The 21,482-nt window shown below is 52.2% G+C and overlaps 10 protein-coding genes across 10 annotated transcripts; 4 read left to right on the forward strand and 6 right to left on the reverse strand.

Annotated features, from left to right (window-relative positions):
* Positions 1-228: 228 nt before the first annotated feature.
* Positions 229-1,158, reverse strand: A1O3_04693 (uncharacterized protein; the record flags this gene model as incomplete). The annotated part of the gene is made up of 1 exon (XM_007734821.1): positions 229-1,158. One exon carries the CDS (start codon positions 1,156-1,158, stop codon positions 229-231), a length of 930 nt encoding a protein of 309 aa, XP_007733011.1.
* Positions 1,159-2,462: 1,304 nt separating this feature from the next.
* Positions 2,463-4,040, forward strand: A1O3_04694 (uncharacterized protein; the record flags this gene model as incomplete). The annotated part of the gene is made up of 2 exons (XM_007734822.1): positions 2,463-2,868; positions 2,926-4,040. The coding sequence occupies 2 exons, from the start codon at positions 2,463-2,465 to the stop codon at positions 4,038-4,040; spliced, it is 1,521 nt and encodes a 506-aa protein (XP_007733012.1).
* A 591-nt stretch (positions 4,041-4,631) lies between these two features.
* A1O3_04695 (uncharacterized protein) lies at positions 4,632-6,417 on the reverse strand (the record flags this gene model as incomplete). The annotated part of the gene is made up of 2 exons (XM_007734823.1): positions 4,632-6,186; positions 6,242-6,417. The coding sequence occupies 2 exons, from the start codon at positions 6,415-6,417 to the stop codon at positions 4,632-4,634; spliced, it is 1,731 nt and encodes a 576-aa protein (XP_007733013.1).
* Positions 6,418-6,868: 451 nt separating this feature from the next.
* A1O3_04696 (uncharacterized protein) lies at positions 6,869-7,837 on the reverse strand (the record flags this gene model as incomplete). Its single annotated transcript, XM_007734824.1, has 1 exon — positions 6,869-7,837. The coding sequence occupies one exon, from the start codon at positions 7,835-7,837 to the stop codon at positions 6,869-6,871; it is 969 nt and encodes a 322-aa protein (XP_007733014.1).
* A 365-nt stretch (positions 7,838-8,202) lies between these two features.
* Positions 8,203-10,497, reverse strand: A1O3_04697 (uncharacterized protein; the record flags this gene model as incomplete). The annotated part of the gene is made up of 1 exon (XM_007734825.1): positions 8,203-10,497. One exon carries the CDS (start codon positions 10,495-10,497, stop codon positions 8,203-8,205), a length of 2,295 nt encoding a protein of 764 aa, XP_007733015.1.
* A 682-nt stretch (positions 10,498-11,179) lies between these two features.
* A1O3_04698 (uncharacterized protein) lies at positions 11,180-11,807 on the forward strand (the record flags this gene model as incomplete). The annotated part of the gene is made up of 2 exons (XM_007734826.1): positions 11,180-11,216; positions 11,269-11,807. 2 exons carry the CDS (start codon positions 11,180-11,182, stop codon positions 11,805-11,807), a joined length of 576 nt encoding a protein of 191 aa, XP_007733016.1.
* A 33-nt stretch (positions 11,808-11,840) lies between these two features.
* A1O3_04699 (uncharacterized protein) lies at positions 11,841-14,431 on the reverse strand (the record flags this gene model as incomplete). Its single annotated transcript, XM_007734827.1, has 3 exons — positions 11,841-12,089; positions 12,143-14,241; positions 14,287-14,431. The coding sequence occupies 3 exons, from the start codon at positions 14,429-14,431 to the stop codon at positions 11,841-11,843; spliced, it is 2,493 nt and encodes an 830-aa protein (XP_007733017.1).
* Positions 14,432-14,831: 400 nt separating this feature from the next.
* On the forward strand, positions 14,832-16,243 carry A1O3_04700 (uncharacterized protein; the record flags this gene model as incomplete). The annotated part of the gene is made up of 7 exons (XM_007734828.1): positions 14,832-14,975; positions 15,030-15,202; positions 15,248-15,386; positions 15,435-15,551; positions 15,596-15,763; positions 15,817-15,971; positions 16,024-16,243. 7 exons carry the CDS (start codon positions 14,832-14,834, stop codon positions 16,241-16,243), a joined length of 1,116 nt encoding a protein of 371 aa, XP_007733018.1.
* Positions 16,244-16,511: 268 nt separating this feature from the next.
* A1O3_04701 (uncharacterized protein) lies at positions 16,512-18,148 on the forward strand (the record flags this gene model as incomplete). Its single annotated transcript, XM_007734829.1, has 4 exons — positions 16,512-16,629; positions 16,685-17,463; positions 17,590-17,686; positions 17,865-18,148. 4 exons carry the CDS (start codon positions 16,512-16,514, stop codon positions 18,146-18,148), a joined length of 1,278 nt encoding a protein of 425 aa, XP_007733019.1.
* Positions 18,149-19,226: 1,078 nt separating this feature from the next.
* On the reverse strand, positions 19,227-21,149 carry A1O3_04702 (uncharacterized protein; the record flags this gene model as incomplete). Its single annotated transcript, XM_007734830.1, has 3 exons — positions 19,227-19,952; positions 20,001-20,097; positions 20,149-21,149. The coding sequence occupies 3 exons, from the start codon at positions 21,147-21,149 to the stop codon at positions 19,227-19,229; spliced, it is 1,824 nt and encodes a 607-aa protein (XP_007733020.1).
* Between the last annotated feature and the right edge of the window lie 333 nt (positions 21,150-21,482).

Genomic DNA, 21,482 nt, shown 5'->3' on the forward strand with positions numbered 1-21,482 from the left:
TCCCAATCACCGAGGCGCAACATAGGAGTAAATCCAATGTTGGCATAATGATGCAGGTTTGAGGTGTATTATGAGGCAAGATCATCTATGGCTCGTTAAGGGTCATCTAAATGCTCTTTGTTCTAGTGTTGCAGACCCCTGAAACGGTCATATACAAATCTAGCCAACACGAAACCAACACATCCTACAACGCTATTATGGCTGTTTTATTCGTCCCTTGTCCTCGGATTACGCCACCTCATTCCAAAGACCCTCGACGATCGCCCAGTACCTTTTCTCGTCCAGCACAGCATGCGCCACGTGTCTGCTGGGGCCAAAGTCCTCGAGCTGCACTCTGTCCCGACCGATAATCTGCGTGGCCTCTTCAGCGTGTGATTCCACGTCGGCCGCCGGAATGAGCTTGTCCGCCTGAGAGTAGATGTAGACTCTCTTGACTGTGTCATGGGTGAACGCGCTAGCGGGATCGTTGAGCCGCCTACGTAGAGAAAGCGTGAAGTCTTCTTTGCCTGCGACGGTGCCAACAACTTTCCCAAGCCCCAGGTACGCCCAAACCGCTGCACTGCCGAGCGTATAGGCAGCAGGTGATTTGGGGAGATATTCACAGATGGCCGTGTGGTTTCGTATTGTGGATGGACAGCTTGGTGTGCTATCCAGAATCAACGCCGAGATAGGTGGGAGCTCGCCCGTCGAAATGCGGTACGCATCGGCAAACTGGCATGCCGTGTACGAGCCACCGTTTGAAAAAATATGCATCAGCACGCGGGGCTGGTTCGGCTTTCTGTTATAGACGAGGTGTCTCACGACGCCCACAGCCGGTGCCAAATTCGTCATCTGCTGCCCAACCGAGCGCCAAAAGAGGTCGCCTCCATCCTGGCGGAGCAAAAGGATCGACGAGACAGGAAACCGAGTCTGAATGGCCTTGGTGTACTTTCGGATGTTGCGCGATTTCGCGCCCATCCAAGAACAGACGACATATAGGTGCGGATAAGTTGCTGCGCTCGAATCCGCCGACACAGCCGGACTCGCATTCGTGTCTAGTACCGGTGGACTGTACATAAAAATCTGTGGACCCAGACGTTCAAACCCGGGGAGAAATGGATCAGGAGGGATATCCTCTTCGTCAGGCTGGAGATAGGGAGCTGGTCCTGCCAGCTCCATTCTGGGAGAGCCGGACGAAACAGTCCGTATCCAAGGACCTTCGATCGCGATAGGATAAGCAAGCGCTAGCGATTGTCCTAGAGACCGGGGTTTGTGTCAAGCAGAAACAAGTCCAGGCGAAGACAGTGAGGCGACTTGCGGATGCAGTCGTTCCTTGAATGGGAATATATATATATATATATATATATATATAGTAGTATAGGATAAGATGACTCTGTGTCACATTTACTGTTAGTAGTCAGTACCTTAGAATATATGCTTGAATGCAGGCAGTCGTGTACTTCCTCCTTATCTGCTGCCCAAAAGCAGCGCATCAAAGGCTAATTCTGAAGGACCGATTCTTGAATGGCGCGCTGACTGCAACAACTGAATGGAACAATATATTCTGACCTTTCAATATTTAAAGAGCGACGCCGTCTGCCCCCTTTTACTAGTCAGATTGCAAGTATGTCTCTGAGGATCAAGACGGAGAGCGAACGTCCTTGGCACTGCGTGAGAGCCTAGGTAGGCGCAAAGCCAAAGATACACCGCTAAATGAGAAAGAAACAAGAAAAAAAAAAGCTGGAGTGGACAAGGTGGTTGGACAAGATGAAGAGGACGTATGCCACCTATGCTTTGAGGCAGCTTGTCGGTAGCCTCTGCAGTACTCCGTACATGGTACGGCAGACCATCTGGTTGCGCTCCGCAGTACCGGCCAGAACGCAGGATTGGTGGGCTGTCGCTTTGACCTGGCGAGAAAGAAGCTGGCAGCCATGAGAATATACACCTTTTCCATGGGCCGTCTTTTACAGAGACGCGGAATATCGGACTGACACAGCTCGACCGCATGTAGAAGTGTTGGATCACAACGTCAGTAAGGAAGACTCAGCCTTGCTTACATAACTGCAGGATGAGACCGTGGTGACGGCACAAGGCGGCTGACGGCTTATATTTGGCGTCCCCAAGGTGCAAAAACACACTTTAAATATCGTGTCTGGGATTCGTAAAGACTTCTAGATTGACTCATAGACCAAATCGGGAATCATCTTGTTCTTTTTTTGCAGATACTGTTGCTTGAGAAAGTTGCTACCTACGAAACTCAAAGTGCAGATAAAGGCAAATACTGAGCCGTAGACTGGCGTACAGAGCAGTACATTGGATCGTGGTGCGGTGGTACTTTACGCGTGTCTCGGGGCCGCGTCCTCGGAGGCGCGTGTCACCTTCCACTTTCCACAGAGTAAGCGAACGCAGTGACCGGATCCTGCTTCATACCACCACAACCGTCGCCGCCGCCGCCGTATCCAATCCCTTGCGCTCCTGATAATATGGCCGACGACTTCAAGAAATACCTGGCCACGGAGATCCTCTCAGAACAACGTACCCTGTCCTACCGCAACGTCTCTCGCGCTCTGAGAGTCCACGTTAACGCTGCCAAGTGCATGCTGTACGATTTCTATGGGTTCCAGAATGAGAAGAGGCCTGGGTCAGTGTATGCTACGTATTTGGTGTCTGGGGTCAAGAAACCCCGTAAGACAGTTGGGGGCACCAACGGCACAACGGATGGACACAAGCATGGAGACTATGATGAAGATAAACCTATTCCCTCCAGTCCCCCTCCCTTCACGAGTTCCATGCTCGAACCTAGTCAGCAGAGTAGCCATGCTCCAGAAGAGTCAGAGACGCAGGTGCCTGTGCGCACGATCACGATAGTTCGCGAGGAAGATTTGGAAGGTATTACCTGATGAGCCTGGCCCAAATTGCAGTATGCTAATTCGTGGGTGACGATAGCGGTGAAGCAACAATACGAGACAGTAACTTCAATGCACATCTACAGCCTTTCTCCCACGCGCCTCCAAGATCTGGTCACATTGACGGATGTCAGTCGAGGCCTGTTCAGCGATAGGTTCACAAAAGAAGATCCGCTTCTTACCAACAAGATATATGGTATCATTCAAAATCCCAATGTTCGCCGGCGGAAGGGCAAGAAGCCTGTTTTCCCACAGGGACCGTCGCCGAAATTTCAACCAGTCAAAGACGACCCCAAGCCACCGAAGTCATCAGCCGTCACAACCGACACCACGGCAACCGCAAAACCAACAGAGTCATCACGCCCCAGCTCTCGCGGCAGTGCATCGACCACCGGATCAGGCCGACAGCCTGCACTGAAGCGTGACGCGTCCGACCTCTTCAAGGCGTTCGCCAAGCAAGGCCAACAAAAGTCTAAACCCAAGCCCACACCTTCGCAAGATGAAGACACACCAATGCCCGATGACGACGAAGGTGTGTCTGAAGACGAGGCGCTCTTTCTGGACACAGGGACACGTAAGGCCGCCACAACAAAGAAACGACCTAGCGACGTAAAGAAAGACCGAGATGACAAAGCGGCCAAGTTGCGCAAAATGATGGAATCCGACGACGAAGCGGAGCCAGCAGTCTCTAATGCCAAAAAAGCAGCCGGCGTCAACCAAGAGCCAGTGGCAGCGCAGAATGGGACCGTTGCCGCTGAGGATGACGAGGAAATCGCATGGTCCGACTCTGACACAGAGAAGCAGCAACAATCGGCACCGAAACAGAACGCGTCCACTGGAAACGTGGGCGACGAGCTGATGGCCACCCCCGCTGTGGCTTCGGCCTCGGCTGCAGGACCTAGACGGCGTCGTGGCAGGAGAAAGGTCATGAAGAAGCGCACGATGAAAGACGAGGACGGTTACCTGGTGACGAAGGAGGAAGCCGCCTGGGAGAGTTTCAGCGAGGACGAACCGGAGCCGGTACCAAAGAAGGAGGCGCCAAGGAGTAGTTTGGGCAGCGGCAAGACCCAAAGCAACAGTCAAAAGGGAGCTGGAGGGAAGCCGGGCGCGAAGAAGGGAGGGACCATCATGAGTTTCTTTGGTAAGAAGAGTTGACCACTCGACATGTCAGCCGGCATACCAGTTTGCATAGATAGAAGTACTAGGAAAGATAAGCATTGAGCGTCTCAGAAAAGCGTATGTCAAGCGGAACCGGCATGATAACATGCAAGGGTTTGTGGATGTCAATGACACCACAGGTATTAACGCTTCAACCAACTGAGTAGTCCATGAACAGTATGAAGCACGCCACGCTACGCCAACAGGGGGTCGGCCATCATTGGTATTTGACTCGGGTTGATGTTGCTGCGATGTGAACCATTATATATCCGTATAAGGTTCGCCCGACGCCGTGCACAGATCCAGTAACACCAATATATGGAATACATCCTGTTCCCAGTAACACCAATATATACAATACAGCCTGTTCCCCGATACACCACCGACTCATTCCTGTTCCGAGATACACTTTGTTCCCAGATACACCACCGACTCATACCAGTGAGTCGGCAAGGTCCACCAACAGCAATGGCGACCCTATATCAGACAATCCGTACACTGCTCATACCAATACTCGGCAAAGAGCACCGAAGAAGCAATCACGAAAGTATATCTTCAGGGCCAATGGTAGCAGAATATCGAATATCGCTAGTCAACCCAGCCCTCTCCCACTCGGTACGTCATCTTGCCGCTCCCCTCGTCGTTGAGGATCAAGTCGGGCTTCTTGTCAACGAGCCACAAGACGGTTTGCGCAAAGACGCTATTGGCCCACGCGAACCAGCTGCGTGTCATGCCTTCGCCGCCGGCCCGCACGCCGCGATGGACGTCGACGCTCTCGTTGATGAGACCTAGCAGGCTGACGTTCTTGACGCGGTCAAGGCACTGCAATATCTCGGTGTCCGAGGTGCTGGTCATGGCCTGCACGAGGACCGACATGGGCCAGGCGTTGCGCAGACCGATATGAGGCCCGCCAATGCCACGGAACTTGGAGCCGGACAGGAAGTACGGATTGCCGCGCTGCGAGAGGATCATGCGGCGGGTGTTCTGGTAGATGGGGTCCGAAGCGTCAACAAACCCAAGTAGTGGGAGGGATAGAAGTGACGGTACGTTGGCGTCGTCTATCAGCAGATGCGAGCCGTACCCATCGACTTCGTAAGCAAATACCTCCCCGAACTCCGGGTGCGTCGTGACGGCGTGCTTGTAGATGCCGGCTTTGATGGTATCCGCGCGGGTTTGGAGGTCTTCGGCCACAGTCAGCATCCACTTCGCTTCGTTGGGAGCCGACCACACACTCGAGGCTGCCTTGAGCATCGTCGAAGCGCGGGCCAACTCCACCGACATCATGGCGTTTGCAGGAATGAGAAATCCAAAGACGGTGGCGTCATCAGAAGGGCGGAATGCGGAGCGAATGAGTCCGGTTCCGCCGGCTAATGGATTTCCTGTGCCCTCGAGGCTAAGGGTTTCCGTGCCGAGTCGGGTCAATCGGCTAAAAGTGTATTCATTCCTTTCGTACCAGCCTGTGGCAGTATTGAACGTCGGTCGTGCCTGGGTGTCAAGAACGTTGAGAAGAGCCTCAAGAGCTTTGAACCAGCGATCCGTCAAGTACGTAGTCGATCCGGTCGATTTGAAATATTGGTTGGTGAGGGAAAGGAAGGCTGCCAAGCTGTCGAGCTCGTACTTGCATTCGAAGACCACGCCCTGTTCGTAGGCAGGGTGCACATAATCTTCTTGACCCGAATGCACCGGGGGGAGGTGGGATGGGTCTGGAGGTTGAAATGCATTGCAGTAAGGGGAAGAGATCACAAATTCCGCCTGGGTATTGATTGCGCCCAACAGTAAATTGGAGATGTCCGGAGCAGACCTGGCAAGAGGCTGATACTGTGCCAGCTGGTTGGTCGAGTCTCGCAACCACTCTGCGTTGATGTCGCCCGTGACGATGAATGACTGCGCACCTTGCCATTTGTTTTTATCTCTTGCCAGCCGCGACTTGGGCGCGTGCGTCTTTACCCCGTCGACATGCCATAGGACTGTGGTGTCCAGGGTGTTGGGGAAGGCATTGCGGAATATGTGTGCTAGGTCCGGATCTTTTATTCGAGGGTATAAATCTTCGATCACCTGTTCCACCGCAGGGGATGAGAACTTGCGACAGTGGGAATGTGGCCTTTGGTAAGGGAGTTGTAACGGCCCCGTGCTTAGAGGTTTACTAGGTACGCCATGGTCAGTAACTCTGCAAGAGTTGGGAGTCAGGTCGCCCGTACTGCTTCTGACGAGCATAGCTTGTATAGTCTGGACATAGGCCTGCAAGGACTCCCTGGTCTGAGGTCCTGCTGTCGTATACAGGCGGGCCGTGGACATCGCCGAAAGCAGCCTCAACACGGCCGATCTGTGAGCAAAGAGTGAGAATGAGGATGCAGATGTACTCAGGAACACGCATGGTAGAAGGACAGAGCCGGACGCTCAGCCCGACAAAGGATGGAGCACGGCCTCGGTCCCATGGAAGATTGAAGCGAGACGTGACGGGAAGCGGGGGGACGTGACGAGATGCCAATCAATCCAATGTTCCCCCGACACGAGGCTGTGTCTGACATCTGATGCGCAGGTTCCTCAGGCTTAGGGGCGCTTAGGCTGGTTTTATTGCTCCGCAGTATGGTTGATAGGGCGGAGCAGGAATTCGGCAGACGTATAGCAGTATCGAGTACGGATAGTCCGTACACTAGATCGCAGTAGAGTTGAAGTACGAGTACGGATACTCCGTCCACATATGGAAGTCGGTTTCATCGACTCTATCTGCTCTTCTCGGTTCGTCCCTACCATCTGAGATTCACCGGGAAAACAATCACTTCGACAGACTAACCAGCAACCATCTTCTATGCCTGCCCGTGCAATCAGAAGCTCTGCAAGGCCCTACGCCTCAGCTCTAGAGCTGTCTTGGCCGTCCTCGTATCAGGGCAATACAGCTCAAAGGCGTGTGGAACGCCTGGGAAAAGGTGAAACTCTACACTGATGTTCTCCGCTGCCAGCCGTTGAGCATAGGCGATGTCCTCGTCACGGAAGATATCCAACTCTCCCACGTAGATGAATGTAGGTGGTAAGCCGGCCAGGCTCTTCGCCCGCGCTGGAGCGGCATAGTAGGAGACATCTGCATTGAGATTGCCGGCCTTTTCTCCCAGCAAGGCCGTCCAGCCCGTGATGTTGTCGTCGTATGTCCACGACGCCAGTTGTGCAAGGGCTGGGTTTGGGGTCAGGTTGCGGTCGTCCAACATGGGATACGTGAGGATCTGCTTTGCGAGAGGTGGTTGCAGGTTTTGATCCCGTGCCATCAGTGCCACGCCGGCCGCTATCCCTCCTCCCGCGCTCTCTCCCAAGATCGCTATCCTCGTTGGGTCGATGTTGAGCTGCTTCGCATTTTGGCCGAGCCAGACAAGAGCGGCATAGCAGTCTTGGACCAGACTGGTGTCTTTGGCTTCAGGGGCCAGACGGTATTCGACACTGTACAGAGGGATGCCGGTTTGCTGTACCTCGATCGCCAGGGTCCTCTCGAATGATCCGACTGACCCGACAATCATCCCGCCGCCATGGACGTGAAGAATGGCCGGGCCGGGTGAGAGGGCATCAACGCTTTTCTTGGTGAAACCGTGAACGGAAATTTTGGCCCCGTCGTAGCTGTCAACCTGGAAAACGGCTGTTTCCACATCCGGAGAGTCTGGAATTAAACTCACGAACGCCGGCATTGCGGCGTCGAATCTAGCTCGCTTTGTCGCAACATCATGCACAGCAACTTTGGGAACGCTGGCCATCGCCGAGGCGATCGGCCCCCAGGCCGTTTGGAAATCAGGGTCAACGGAAAGAGGCATTTTGTGTGAACCAAGGACCAAGAAGGGTGGTGGTTAACAACGTGCGAGACAATGGCCGATTTCTACTATCACCCAATGTATTATGTAGCAAGATCTACAACGTTTTCTGCGCATCTCTCTTATATCCTAGGGGTGTAATACCAACCTCCGCCTATACCTAAAACGGTGATACGGGACGGCCGGAAGAGCTAGAATATAAAGTTCCTAGGTAGGTACCCAGAAACTATTATCCTAGACTCCCTCGATATAACGGTAGAAGAAAGCGCCTCGTACCTAGGTGGCAGGTGGAAGCAAGTCTCCGTGTTTGCATTTCTCTGGACGCGGTATCCCTACCTAGGTATGTACCTGTCAGTCTAATATCTACTCTACAACTTCGATCTAATCCCTTCTAGCCGGAACTTGACGTCTTTGAGTGCCTTGGTCATCGGTTTCCATTCATCAAACTGCGCCAGTAATTCTTGCGCTTCCTGCTGCAGCTCTTTCTTCACGTAATCTTCCTCTAAGATTCCTCGCATCGCAAAGGGTAAAATGTACGGGTTTGTCCCGCTGCTGCTTGTTGGTCTTCGGGACACTAGTGCGTCTTGAAGAGCATTCGTCTCCAAGGCAAACGAGATCGCAATGTCGTAAACTGCATCATCTTCGTAAATGCGTGAATGTCCTTCTCCGCCGTACAGACTGCCGGCCAATGGTGACGACAACTCTTTAATCAGCCCATGATCCGGGACACCAACATTGCGTAATTTCAATGCAAACCCAACGAGATGTGATAGGAAGTTTGGCGCGTGAATTCGAGAGTCTATGAAGACCGCTCTGTAGATATGCGGATGCGAGATGGGTGCAAAGATCGACGAGTCCATGGACACGAGCTGATCGTCTATACTGCCGACAAACGTCAGTTTGACCAGACCAGATCTCAGCACCTCTTCGATAGCAGCAAAGTAGTTCCTTGACACCTTGCTGTTTGGGTCAGAGAACTCGAAGAGCTCGCCAGCAGAGCCACTGATCCAACGTGACTTGTACTCCTGAAAGGGCCCCATATTGACTCCGGCCATGGCGCAGATTCCCACCCGTGCAGCACTGATACACCCGAACTGTAGCAACTTTGCCACCAGCATGATGGCTACCGGAACTCCTTGACTGTGGCATGCTATCATGACAAAATCAGATCGGCGGATTTCGTCGATCCAGTTGAGTAACAGCTTCCATAGTAGCTCCACCCTCTCAGCGATCCGACCCTCACCTTCGAGGGCGGCACTCTTGACTTCGCAGTCATAACCATGGCTTTGTGTCCACTTCTTGATACATTTGGCCGCCATGTCAGCAAACTTGATAGATGTCCCCGTCGGCTGGCCAAGAACGGTGCGAATGAGAGGCGCCGGGAAATAGCCATGCACACCAATGGCGAGAGCATTCTTTATCCGTGGGGGGTCTTTGACAAGGGAGAGATGTTTGAGCTCCGGCTCTTTCGTGTAGTAGAGTAATCTGGCAATCTGCTGCAAGATCGAAGGGGTCTCTTCCAGATGGAGAGTTTCTTTTATCGGTGGCAATAGCAGATTTGAATATTCCGTCTTTGACGGGGCTGGCGATGCTGTACGAGGTGTTCCGACCTCGACGGGTTCTCTTACGACCGCAGTAGCATTACGAGATTTGGCATTGGTGGTTGAGCTGTCCATAGATGCAGCGGTGTTCCTCTGGGGTTTAGTTGTTTTAGGCGTCTGTGGCGATTCCGTCAGTGCCTGCGGCGTCAAGGCAGATTTCTGAGCGACATCAATCTTCGATTGCTCTTCGTGAAGACGGGGTTCAACAACAGGTCTGGTCGAGTCATCCTGTAGAGATATTGATGCACGTCTGGGCTTTGTCTGTGATAAGGTATCTGACACGGCAATCTCTCCAACATGCGGCTCATTTTCCGCATTGGTTGATGAAGGTCTCTTCCTATCCCGGGACCAGAATACCCAGCCTGAGGACTTTGTGCCATCCTCTCGGAGTGGTGGAGGCGCTGAAATCTCCAGGGATGATGCCTGAGAAGCTGACTTCGACTGTGGCTTAGCAGGGGTGGGGATATCGAGGCATTGGGTTTGCCTCTTCGCCGATTGGGGACTTTCGGTTGCAGGAGACGCATGATCCCGCGAAGACTCTTCCTTTTTTGTTATCCCACCGAGTGCATCACCAGCCCACATATGATACCAACTCCGCTTGTTGTTGACGTTCAAGCAGTCTTTTGATTGCTCGTTCGTGACCGAGTGAGCCTCGGTATTTTCATTTGTTGAAGTGGGAGTGGGAGTAGCCACCGCCGTGTCCGATTGAGGCGATGACTGCTGTCCTTGTACACCTACCAAGCTAGATGTAGGGGCATCCTTTTTTGACAGCCAAGCTAGCCAGGTGCCCTGGGGATCCTGTGCTTGGCCGCTCGCGGCGTGAGGGTTCGCATCTTCTGTTGAAGGTTTCGAGGTAGGTTCTGACTGATCTGGCTGTTCAGGTCGTTGTTCTTCATTCTTCTGTAAGCTGCCCGTTATGCTTTCGCCGTTCGAATTGCCTGCAGCCTCTAATGGCGGTCTGCTTTTGGTAGACGGCGTAGCAGATTTGGATGTGGCATGTACTTTGGTGGTGGTGGCATTGATAGGGAGAGATCGGTTGGTACTAGACTTCCCCAGTGTCATTGCGAGGGAAGGCGAGCGTTCACTCCTGGCTTTGTCCTTGATAATCGTTACCGCCTCTTGAGCGGCGCTGCTTGCAGATGACACGCTCTCCCGAGCGACCTCTGCCAGAGGCGCAGCCTTACGAGGCCAGGTTCGAGTGATCCATGACTAGTCGACCCGTCAGTTATTGATGGCTGTATCTGTACAGGCTTCTTACTGGTTTATGGTCCTTCTGGGGCGATGTTGAAGTGTCTGGTGTCGGTGTGGCTGGCGGGGTGTCGGTGGGAAGAGGGATGTTCGTAGCCTGCGCTTGGGCTGCCTGGAGGTCTCCGGTCGGGTTCGTTTTCTGGCGTTTTAGTGGCCTTGTAGGCGCCATGAGCCCTCTGAGAGTAGTGCTGAGCGCGAAGAATGGATGGTATAACAGTCAAGCAAATGAAGGAGAGTGGCAGGCTAGCATCATTAGATCCAAGAACTCTTGTTTGGGATCCCAGATGGATGGATGGCCCGGAGGCTAGCACGGCCCTCAACACATCAGATACGTCACTTTCTCGCCGCCGACGCTGGCCAATAGCAATGGACCTTGCGAAACCTCGAATTATGCTCCACCAAAAAGTTGTTGCACTTCACAACAGAACGGCACACCGCAAGAAGGTCTCCTTTCCAGTGAACATTGTATCTAGAGAGTCTACACGGGTCGGTCAAAATGGGAAAGACAGGCAAAGTCAAGCAAAAGTCCACGGGTGGGTCCTTTGCAACTGCGTTAAGTTGTCTTCGACTCTGACAGTAGCACAGCAAATCCAAGATCTCGAGCCTCGAAGAGAGCCACTTCTCCGTCTATCGACGTGGACAAATCCCTGAAGGACACGCCTCGTGCCTCAGACGCCACACCCATCCTCTCGGCACATCCAAATGGCGGGGTTACTAAGCCCAAGAGGAAACAAAAGCAGTTGACGAGGGGCCAAAGAAAACGACATGAAAAGGAACTGGCAAGAGCACAAGCTGTCCAAGACCATTTAGCAAAGAAGGTGAACGATGCTACAGTAAAGCTCAAGAAGAGACGTGAGAGGAAAGGGGTGTGGGACGAAGTGAATAGCACCACCAAGTTTGAACAGACAAGAGCAATCCTCGACGAAGCCACGGACCAGCCCGAGGGGAGCGAGTGGGAAGACGAAGTCATGGAAGAGGTGGATATTGTTCAGCAAAGTGATTTGAAGATTATCGAAGGGTCATTTTTGCCCTCGAAGACACCTGCGAGCAAGTTGGTTGTGGTCGATCGAACAGTCTCTGCACATGCCACGGACGTGGAAGACGAGGCCGACAAGATTACCTGAGGATGCTCCGGCAGCGAGCACATCATCTCGGATCTATCTCTTCGGCCGCAAATGACTCAGCATCCGCTCGATCTCCACCAATTGTTGTCCGTTGGCCTTATCTCTGAGCGACTCGAGGGCGTTGGTGTCTTTCGCTCTCAACGCTTCCTCGCCAGCTTTGACGACCATGCCGCACTTAACCCACATCTCAATTCTTTCTGCTGGTTGCAGGCCGCCACATTTTGCAATGAAAGAAGAGGCAAGTCGCGTATTGCCTGCACCGAGGACTTCGTTGTAGAACGGCTGGAAGGCGATCAGTCAAGACACACTTCAAACTTGCAAGAACAACGACATACCTCCCAACCAATAGGCGATTTCTTGTTCTTCCCAATTTCCTCAACTTCACCCCAGAGGCGACCAGCTGTCAAAGCACGAAGGCGAACCCACCACCACGTCTTTTCCGGGACTTTGAATTCGCTTTGAACCTTGGCCGCCCGTTTGCTGTAACCGGATTTGATGAGGCGGAACATTGTTTCATTGATACCCAGACCGAGATAGCTGCCACTGCTGTCGGTTATATCCTTGTCAAACGCCTCCTGCATTTTGAGCAGTTGTGTAGCCTCGGTGAGAGCTCTGCCATGAAGAACGGCAGTTGGATCTTTGGTGTCTGTGAGCAATCGAACTGCTAGCTTGAGCTTGTCAATGACTGCTTGAACCTGTGGCTGTTGCATCGCCTCTTCCACCAATAGGTTTGAACCTTGTACTGGCCTGTCATCTTGATAGTACAAATCCTTCAGCAATTCCCGGTCCTCTATTCTTGCCGAGCTTTCCACCAGGGCTGCAGCAACGGGTTTGCTACTGATGGTCCGGAGAAAGGCTGCTAGGGGAAGTTTCTTCTTCAGCTCTAGAAGAACGAAAAAGATCAGATCTGGATCTCCTGACTCGATGGCTTTGTCGAGAGCGATCTCATCTTCTTCCATGTTGAGCAACAAAGGAACTTGCTTTCCTGCTCTTGGCTCGTGGTTTAATAAGCTCGTTGCGAGATGGCTTCGACCTTCGTTATAGGCCGCTCGGGCAATTGTTTCGAATGAGATGCCAGGCTTGCCGCGCAATCGTTCAACAACGATGTCTCGAATCGAATCATCATCGGCCGAGGATGCCTTGACTTTTTGGCTTGCCCAATGGACGTAGATCTTGTTCAAGGGCAAATGGAGGAATTCGGACAGTTTGATTGCCAAGAGGTATTCCCGTCGATCGACCAGCCGCGCAATCAGTCTCTCCGGTGTAAGCCTTAGGTACTGCTCATATGATATGTAAAGTCCTATACGGTAATCCCGAACCGCATTCAGGACCCTCAGGTCTTCGCACATGTCAACAAACTCGTCGCTACTGTAGAGGTCAAGCACTGATTTGCCAAATGAAGCAGCACGGAGCAACTGCTTCTGTAGGCTTTGGTTGAATTCATAACCCGCTGCCTGGATACAAGTCTCGACGGCTTCCGGGAGATTTGGTTTGATCCGTTGTATGTTCTCGTCCGCCTTCGGAGATTTCTTCTCCAGGAGCTCGATCGAGTCCAACAACACAGAGGCGGCGGAACTTGACCCCAGCTTGAAGACGTCTTCCAAAGGATCCGGTACCTTATGCAGGAATTCGCACGCTTCATTAGTAATGAGCCGGACACCGTCAATGTCTGGTACAACGTGGACTTGGTCGTCGTAGTAATACTTTACCGCGGCACCATTGGGCCCTACCATATGAATCTCATCCTCCCATGCTAGGAGAACCGAATCATTCCCACACCAATGGGTTTGGGTTGGCGTTGTTTTGGCCTTGGAGTCGTATTCGCTGTATTTGTTCTGGAAGTCACTCCCTACAACCCAAACCTTGCCGTCCTCTGTGAACAATGCCGCAAACCTCCCATTTGGGGATACGCTGACATGCTTGAACGGTCCGTCCGAAAGCCCTCTATCCTCAGCCTCGGTCGCATCGACGACAAAGATGGTCTTGTCGATAGCTAGCAAGACCTCGACAGACCTGGAAAGGGTATAGGCCGGCGGAATCAGTGACCAGGAGTGAACTTCACCATCAGGTGGCTGGGCGAGGAGCCTGGGCCTTGGCTCGTCGAACGATGAGACGGCAATCAAGGCATTGTTGGATAACAAAGCGACCAATCCATGGGACCAGAATCGACACGATTTGACACCAAATTCTTCAGCGCCGTGTCCGAGAGAGAATGGCTGAAAGTCGCCATGGAGCCCGAAGTAACAGTGCACTGTACCGTCCTCGGTGACGACCAGGAGCTTCTCATCATCTGACCAGCCGAGGCCTTTGATGGGCCCCTTTTCCCAGTTGATGTTGCTGATCAGTTTTCCCGACGATGAATAGATGTCGATAGTTGGCTTAGCCGACTGCCCTGTCCGATATCGAGCAATCTTTGCCGGGTCCCGCCATAATGCTACAAGCATTAGCTAACTTATACAACAATTCAGGACCACCATACCTAGAGCTCCGCCATAGGGAGCGCCGGCCACAAGATAGTTCTCGAGCTCAAGATCTGGATCGAAGATTGACTCGTAGAGCTGGATCTTTTGGTAGAATTGATCGCCAATTTTTTCCCAGCCCGCCCTGGGATTGTGGTTTGTCATGAGGACGGACTGTCCATCAGATACTGGTGCACGTGTACAGCGTAGAGATGAGTAAAGACAACATAGACGGAGGACATGAACTCGAAGCCCGGGTTGAGTGTCGTTGGGATGGAGGCTACTTTCGGCTAGTAGCTAGGACTAAAACAGCCAAATAAAGCAGCGTGATAGGTCGTCCAGATATGGCTAGACTTGGCATCTGGTTACCGCAGCCGACTTCATTCAAGTGCAACCATCAACCAACCATCAATCATCAACCATCAACCGCTCAAGTCTTTTGCCGACCTGCCCAGAGTCCGAGCTTGTCTACCACGAGCCTCTACTGCTGGAGATATGCCATCCCTTATCACCCCGGAGTCTTCGACAATCGAACGACGACCCTGATCATACAGCATTGGTCACCATGGAAGCCGCAAGCTTTGTGGACCGTGTGGAAGACATGACAGACCTTGAACTGGCAATGCTACTCAGTCTGATAGCGGAACATCATTGTCTGATTGAAGTAGATGATGATTTACTGAACGACCTTGCTTCAGAGTTGGCCTTGGTATGCGTTTCCATGGTCGTATGTTAGCTGTGACGGCACTGAATGGTCGCCTAGATTGCTCGAGACGTCTTCAGCCTTTCATACATCATCCTCGAGCGAGCAGATGTGCAGTCCATCGATGAGTTTGTTGCTGCTATTCTGGATGACAATAACGATGTCGAGGACCCAGCGGATGCTCTAGAGGATGACTCTAACCAGGCATGCTTCTCTAACCCAGGGATTTGCTTGTGATACTGATTAATCGACTACTAGATTGGCATGCTCCATTCCAGGGTCGATGGGCTTAGCTTTCGGGGAGCACCGTCAACCCAGAATGCTCAATTTCAATCTGATAGCCCGACAGTTGTCAACGTAATCATCGCGAAAGACTTCAACTTTGCACATGACGACGTACAGGTTCAAGCCTTGGAGGTGCGGGATCCTGACCGATGTTCCCGCTCTGTCTGACCCTATGTGTAGCTGATTCGAAAACGGAGGATATATAGTCGAACGACTGTACACGTTGCCCCGAAGGCCTTTCTGCTGCTTCCCATCGTTTCCACCTCGTCGAAGCATGTTCGGCTGAACGCTCACCTTGTAAGGCCATTATACGCTTGTTTTATCTTTACTGATGTTTGAAGAATGATCGCATCTTCATGTCACATTATCATGAAGCAGAGGACGGGTTCCCCAATCTTGAGGAGATGGATATTGCTCGTCATTCCGAAGACGAGTCTGCATACTCATATTCTCACTCTCCCAGTGTTCGACGTGAAGACATGATCGCAAGCCGACGAATCGAGTCAGAGGTACCGTTTCCTGGCCCCTAGACCCTGGTATGACTGCTGAACAGATCCTCAAGTTGATTGACCAGCTTCGGGTCCAAGGCAAGGCAGCCACGGTTACACCCGAGATTCGGAGATATCTCCAAGACGTCGTAGCCTTTCTTCGACTGGCAAGGGGTGTCGATGGAGGCGTCACACCTTACGCGACGACTCTGTTCCTTGCTCTGGCAAAGTTAGCTTCTAACCTGTTGAGCCGAAGCACATCTAGCTGATTATGTCCACAGGTATCTGGCACCCTTCCACGGCATAGACTACGTGACACCCGCTCTCATTACTTTGGCCGCGAAAAAGGTGTACCCGCATCGAATCATCATGGCATCTCCGACCCGAGAACGCAGTACACAGTACGGGACCAATGTGACGACAGCTCGAGACTTGTTAAGAGATCTCGATCCTCACACCGTGCTCCAGCATGTGCTCGATACAGTTGAATGCCCAGCTTGATACCGATTTCAGCATTTTGTAAGATGCAAAGGTCGGTACAATACACTGGTTATGTACAGTGAATTGATTGTTGACCGAGCCAAGTCTACGTATGGACTCATTCACTGCCTTCTAGTACGCTTTTCTTCGATCGCGCTCGGATCTTCTCTCTCGCCTACCATCTACTCCTATCATAGCTTCCCATCAGTACATCGACCGCCTTGATATTGGGCTTATACCTGTCCCATTCTCATCAAATATCTAATCCGAAGTGGCCGACATCGCAAGGATGTTGTCTTCGACCGATTCTCGCGACACTAAGCGTGAACTAAGTCCGGATCTTGATACGCCGGCAGAGCCTCTCCCGAAGCAACAGAAGAGATCCCTTGAGGCGCAAGAAACTAAAGGTACTTACCTGCTCCAACACAATTTGATCCCCAAATCCACTAACCTGTATTGCAGCAACGATCTCGTCTTCGACTAATATCCTCGACATCAAGCGTGGACCTATCCCGGACTTTAATGAGCCAGCAAATACTGTCCAGGTCCAGACACAACAAATAGGGTCTCAGAAGATACAAGAACGTGACACAGCCATTGTCCGACCTGCTCTGACAATACAGTGTTCCCAACCTGCCCAGTCAGTCAACAAGATTGGAAAACAACCGGCTACTGATCAACACCAAACCACCACCGTGCAGAAGCAAGGCTCGCACATCAAACAGGGGGAAGAAACCCAAGACAAGTCAGAGTCAAGCGACCATCCAGGGACGACAATGACGGGGACTACTCCGACCACTCTTCCCGTTCTGTCCCATTCTAGTGCTGCAGCCACGGCCGGGTCTTTATCCGATGAGGCTATAGCGACGCTTCCGGTTTTATCTAATGATCCATCAACTTTCCCACCATCACCCATGATTCTAGCGACTTGCCGAGTTACCTTCACTCCACGGCGGGCCATCAACCTGGTACGCAGTGCTTCAAACCTGCCACGACTTCTCCATTCAGACCATTCAGCAAGAATCAATTCAGTGATAGCCCATCTGCCCGCCGATAACTCGTATTTCGCAAACGTTCTGAGTGCCGCCGACTTTGCGTCTGTCGCTCCACATCACTGGCATTTGATCGCTCCTCGACTAAATGGTGTGTTGAACCCTCACATCAATTATTACCATGTCCATGGCCGTGTTCCAGGGGACGATACGCAGGTCCGGCGGCGCGCTACTGTACTAGGTCTATTTGTAAGCTTTACTCTCACTCTAAGGAGTATTCTATTTATTGTTATCAGTGTTTGCCTGTTTGCTTTCCTCTCTTGAAGGATCTGAACACTGCCGCCCATCATTAACTAACCCTGGGTCCATGAATAGATTCCTCAACTTGACAGCAGCCTGACCGTCAATCCGTATCCATGGATTCAGGCAGAAGGTCCCGCAAGCGCGACTTCCTTCATTGGTTTGATCCGAGGTATGTGTACTCCTTTTTATGTTTTACCTAGGATAAGTCGGCCCTATTCTTTATGGTCCTTTTCATTACGAACCAATACCCCGAAATGAAGCAGCCTTACATTGTGTTGACCGAGGAACGGATAGCCCTGCAGTACGAAAAGGAATCCCCAAGCTAACCTGTCCCAATTCCTTCCCAGAATACTTCCGCGCCCAACTCTTCTACTTTTACCAAATTCGGACGCTACGCAATGAACATGACCGGCAATTCGCCACTACATGGTGGTGGCGCCACGCGCCGGCGCGCGTAAGTACAATCGCTGTCACTCTACCGACCAGTAGTGCAGAGTTCGAGCGCTACGTCTGGACCTTGAGGGCACAGATCAGAGATCTGGCCGAGTCTGGATGCCCGGATCCAAGTTGGGTCGTTCCTCGGGTGTTTCGGGGGACATTTCGTGGACTGGATTGGTGGTCGCTGAACTGAACAAACCGGTACTGGTATCAAGGTGTCCGGCATGGGCAAGAATGGAGTGAAAGTATGCGGTTGGAAAGCCAGTCGTGACATGCAGTCAGCGACTGTCATGGCTCGTGGCCCCACAGCCGATATGGGCAAACCTCACAGTCTGTCGAAGTATCCTGCAACGTGACTTGTGCTTGCAGCGAGCGAAGCACGCAACCGAACAGGTGCTCTGGAGCATGGAATTCAACATCGTGTCGTCGAGAAGGCTATCTTACTGTACGGAGACGACTAGATCTGAACGGATTTGGACGGAAAGCCTGCGGAAATATGTTCGAGTATTATTGAAGGAAACGAAGACTCTTCCTCTTACTCTTCCTCTCCCTCTCTTCAGGGAGAATTAGATAGGAGAAAACCAGGCTGTACGACTAGCGATAATCAAAGATATCAAACCCTGTTTTTAACCCTGTTTTTGGCCACTATTATTATTTCACCGCCGGACCTAAGGTGAGCGAGCAGTCATCATTCATAGTTAATTTATAGGTTAGATACTAGGATATCTGCTGCTGGCATCTAGGCCTTAGGCCTCAGGATCCTACATACCCAGAGAACCACTGATGCACGACAATGCAATGGCAGGCGTCAACGACCTCGGTAATGCTCGAAAGAGCGTGGGGCGCGGTATCAAGCATTTGGTATTACAGTATCATCCGGGTGCTGGCATCTGCTCTTCCACCCTATGTGCCTTGTGCCTATCTGTCGGTATTAGTTTAGTCTCATAGGGCCCTAAGGCGTGCTTTTACCAGGAAGATAGGTGATAATGATCATCTTAATATATTGTGTGTTCAAACACGCCTGGGAAGCCACCAAGCCCCTAAGCCTCGACCTTTTGCCCCCATCAAATCACTAGCGATGAAGACCCTACTTATGCTCAAATAAACGCTCGTCAGGGCGTGGTTGAAGGCAAAGTCCTCGATAGTAAGGGACAGCCTTGTCGTCTCTATCATTTCCAGCAAAGGGATGACTCGATCAACTCTTCGCCTTTCGAAACGACACTCAGCACGCATGTGTAGCAATCCTCCTCTGCGGTGCATGGCCCCGGTCATCATGAGCCAGATGCACTTCCATTTGTGACTTCAGGAATTCCAGGCACTACCAAATGTCCAGCATCAGATCGGCCAGCGCTTCCATCAAAAACAAAGGGTCCCGCATTATTTCTCGGGGTAAGTGGTCCTTCTCCTGCAATGATGTGCTCAATATCCGGGGTCCGCGTCCTTGTGTTTTCCAGGTGTACATCCATCTCGTCCGAGTCCGTCTGGTCGGGCATCTCGATACTACCGTTCATGGTATGGAGGTTGGTCGAGATTGGTTTTGCAGCCTGTCTCCGTGCTAGAAGGCCGGAATTTCTAGGTGGTGCAGAAGTAGGGCTATCGTCCAAATCCTCATCTTGGCTTGATGCAACTACGGGAGGAGTGTCGAGGACAATATCTGTGGTGGTAAGGTCGACATCGATTGCATCAGTCGCAGCATTGGCATCGACCATCCTCGGTTCACCGTTGACCTGACCATCTGTGCGCGAGTCGGCATTACCATCGGTCTCGATCACCTCACCATCTGCATCCCCGGTGTTATTTTCTGCATCGTCTGTGTTCTCCATCCATTCATCGATATCAGATTGAGCGATGTCCACGTCGGCAGTCAGGTCGGTATATGCTCTGCAGTTCGGGCACTGAAACTGAGGATATGAGCTGTTTCTGCCTTCGAGTAAGGGACGAATGCATTTATAATGCCAGCAGTGTGCACATGGAGCCACGAATAATGCTTGACAAGGCTAGCAAAACGGTCAGCACAGGCGGCAGCATGGACATCAGGCACTTACCAGGACAGAGCCAAGGCAAATGGCACATTCGCCACTATTTGCATTTGCGGATGGCTGGTCTTTGGCGAGGCTTTGCAGTTGTTGGTGTCTGGTTTTGCTGCCATGTTCTGTTAGTTTGGAGGTATATTTGGTCTGGAGGGTAACGAACTTGAAGTTGTTGGGTTTCTTTTGCCAGGCCCGATTACACTCGATTCTGATCTTAACGCAACGGAATATCATCTCTTCGCCTCCTCGAAAATCGATTCCCAACTGCACAATATCTCCGTCTTTGATTGGAAAAAGTCTGGACTCGGTGTTCGGCTGGCTGAGCCTGATATGGTTGAGGAACGTCCCCGATGAACTGGCAACATCTCTGATCTGCCACTGGCCGTCCAAGAAGCTAAACTCACAGTGTTTTCGACTGACAACCTTGGATTTGAAGCCCACAGGGGCGTCTGAGGGCGTGATTGGGTTCGCTTCGGGAATGCCCTCTCTCTCGGAATAGCGGCCAACCCGAATGATAGAATGCTCGCTAGGCAACGTTCTTGAGATGGGGGAAAAGGTGAGAGATGGCCGGCCGTTTCTCATCTCCTGGTGAGCGAAGAAGCGTATGGTAGGTAGTTGATGCTTGGATTCTCCATCGGGGGCGTCCCCCTTGTTCCCCGAGGTCTTTTTCCCTGCGTTCGCCGGCCGTGAGACAGATTCCGCCCTCTCGGTTATTGCAATGTCGGCAGGCTGGGTGCCATGTGTATTCCTCCTGTGTCTTGCCATCTCGTCGGTGGCGCTCTGATCAATCGGCCCCGAGTCCGAGTCTGGCTGGACAACGGCCGGCAGTGCTGGATGATCTGCAGTTGGCGGGGATGAGGGCCTTGTATTTTCTTGTGAGGTGGCAACCATTCGAGTGTGGATGGCTAGCGGGGTTGTAGGCTCATTGGGACGTGATGCACTTCTTCGTCGGGTGGTGGTCGAAGGATCGGGTTGATGAGCGTGGTAGCTTTGAGATCTTTGGAAATAATGTCTCGGGGATCGCGAAGGTTCATTTGGGCTGGTCCCGCCAGACGAACGAGGGTGTGACAGAGCACGCAGGTAACTCAGACCTCGTCGGCGAGAGGTGGTCCTACTGAGGTCTGCACCCGTTTGCGAGGTGACAGGGGCAGGCGGCGAGATCATGGGATGACGTGGAGGTGGAGAGGTGGAAGACAGGGTGTATTTTGTTGTAGAGGACTCGGACTCGACGCTGAATGTCAGCAAGGGTCGTGGGGCCGCAATGGCAATTCGAGTAACCGCAACACGGCCTCGAGTCCCGCTCGTCAATTGTGTTGCTGCTACTCCTGAGCCACAGGTGTCAGTCGGATGGATTGTTCGTGTCTGGTCTGGGTCGGTCTCGTTTGGGTCAGGTCGCACGTCTGGGACAATGAACGCAGTGGTACGGTGCTGTTCCCTTCTATTGCCTGCGCCCCAAGGAGGAGCGGGCCAGAGCTTCAGAGATTATGGGTTGCAGGG

Source organism: Capronia epimyces, assembly GCF_000585565.1.
Source record: "Capronia epimyces CBS 606.96 chromosome Unknown aczIQ-supercont1.4, whole genome shotgun sequence".
Classification (NCBI taxonomy): Eukaryota; Fungi; Ascomycota; class Eurotiomycetes; order Chaetothyriales; family Herpotrichiellaceae; genus Capronia; species Capronia epimyces.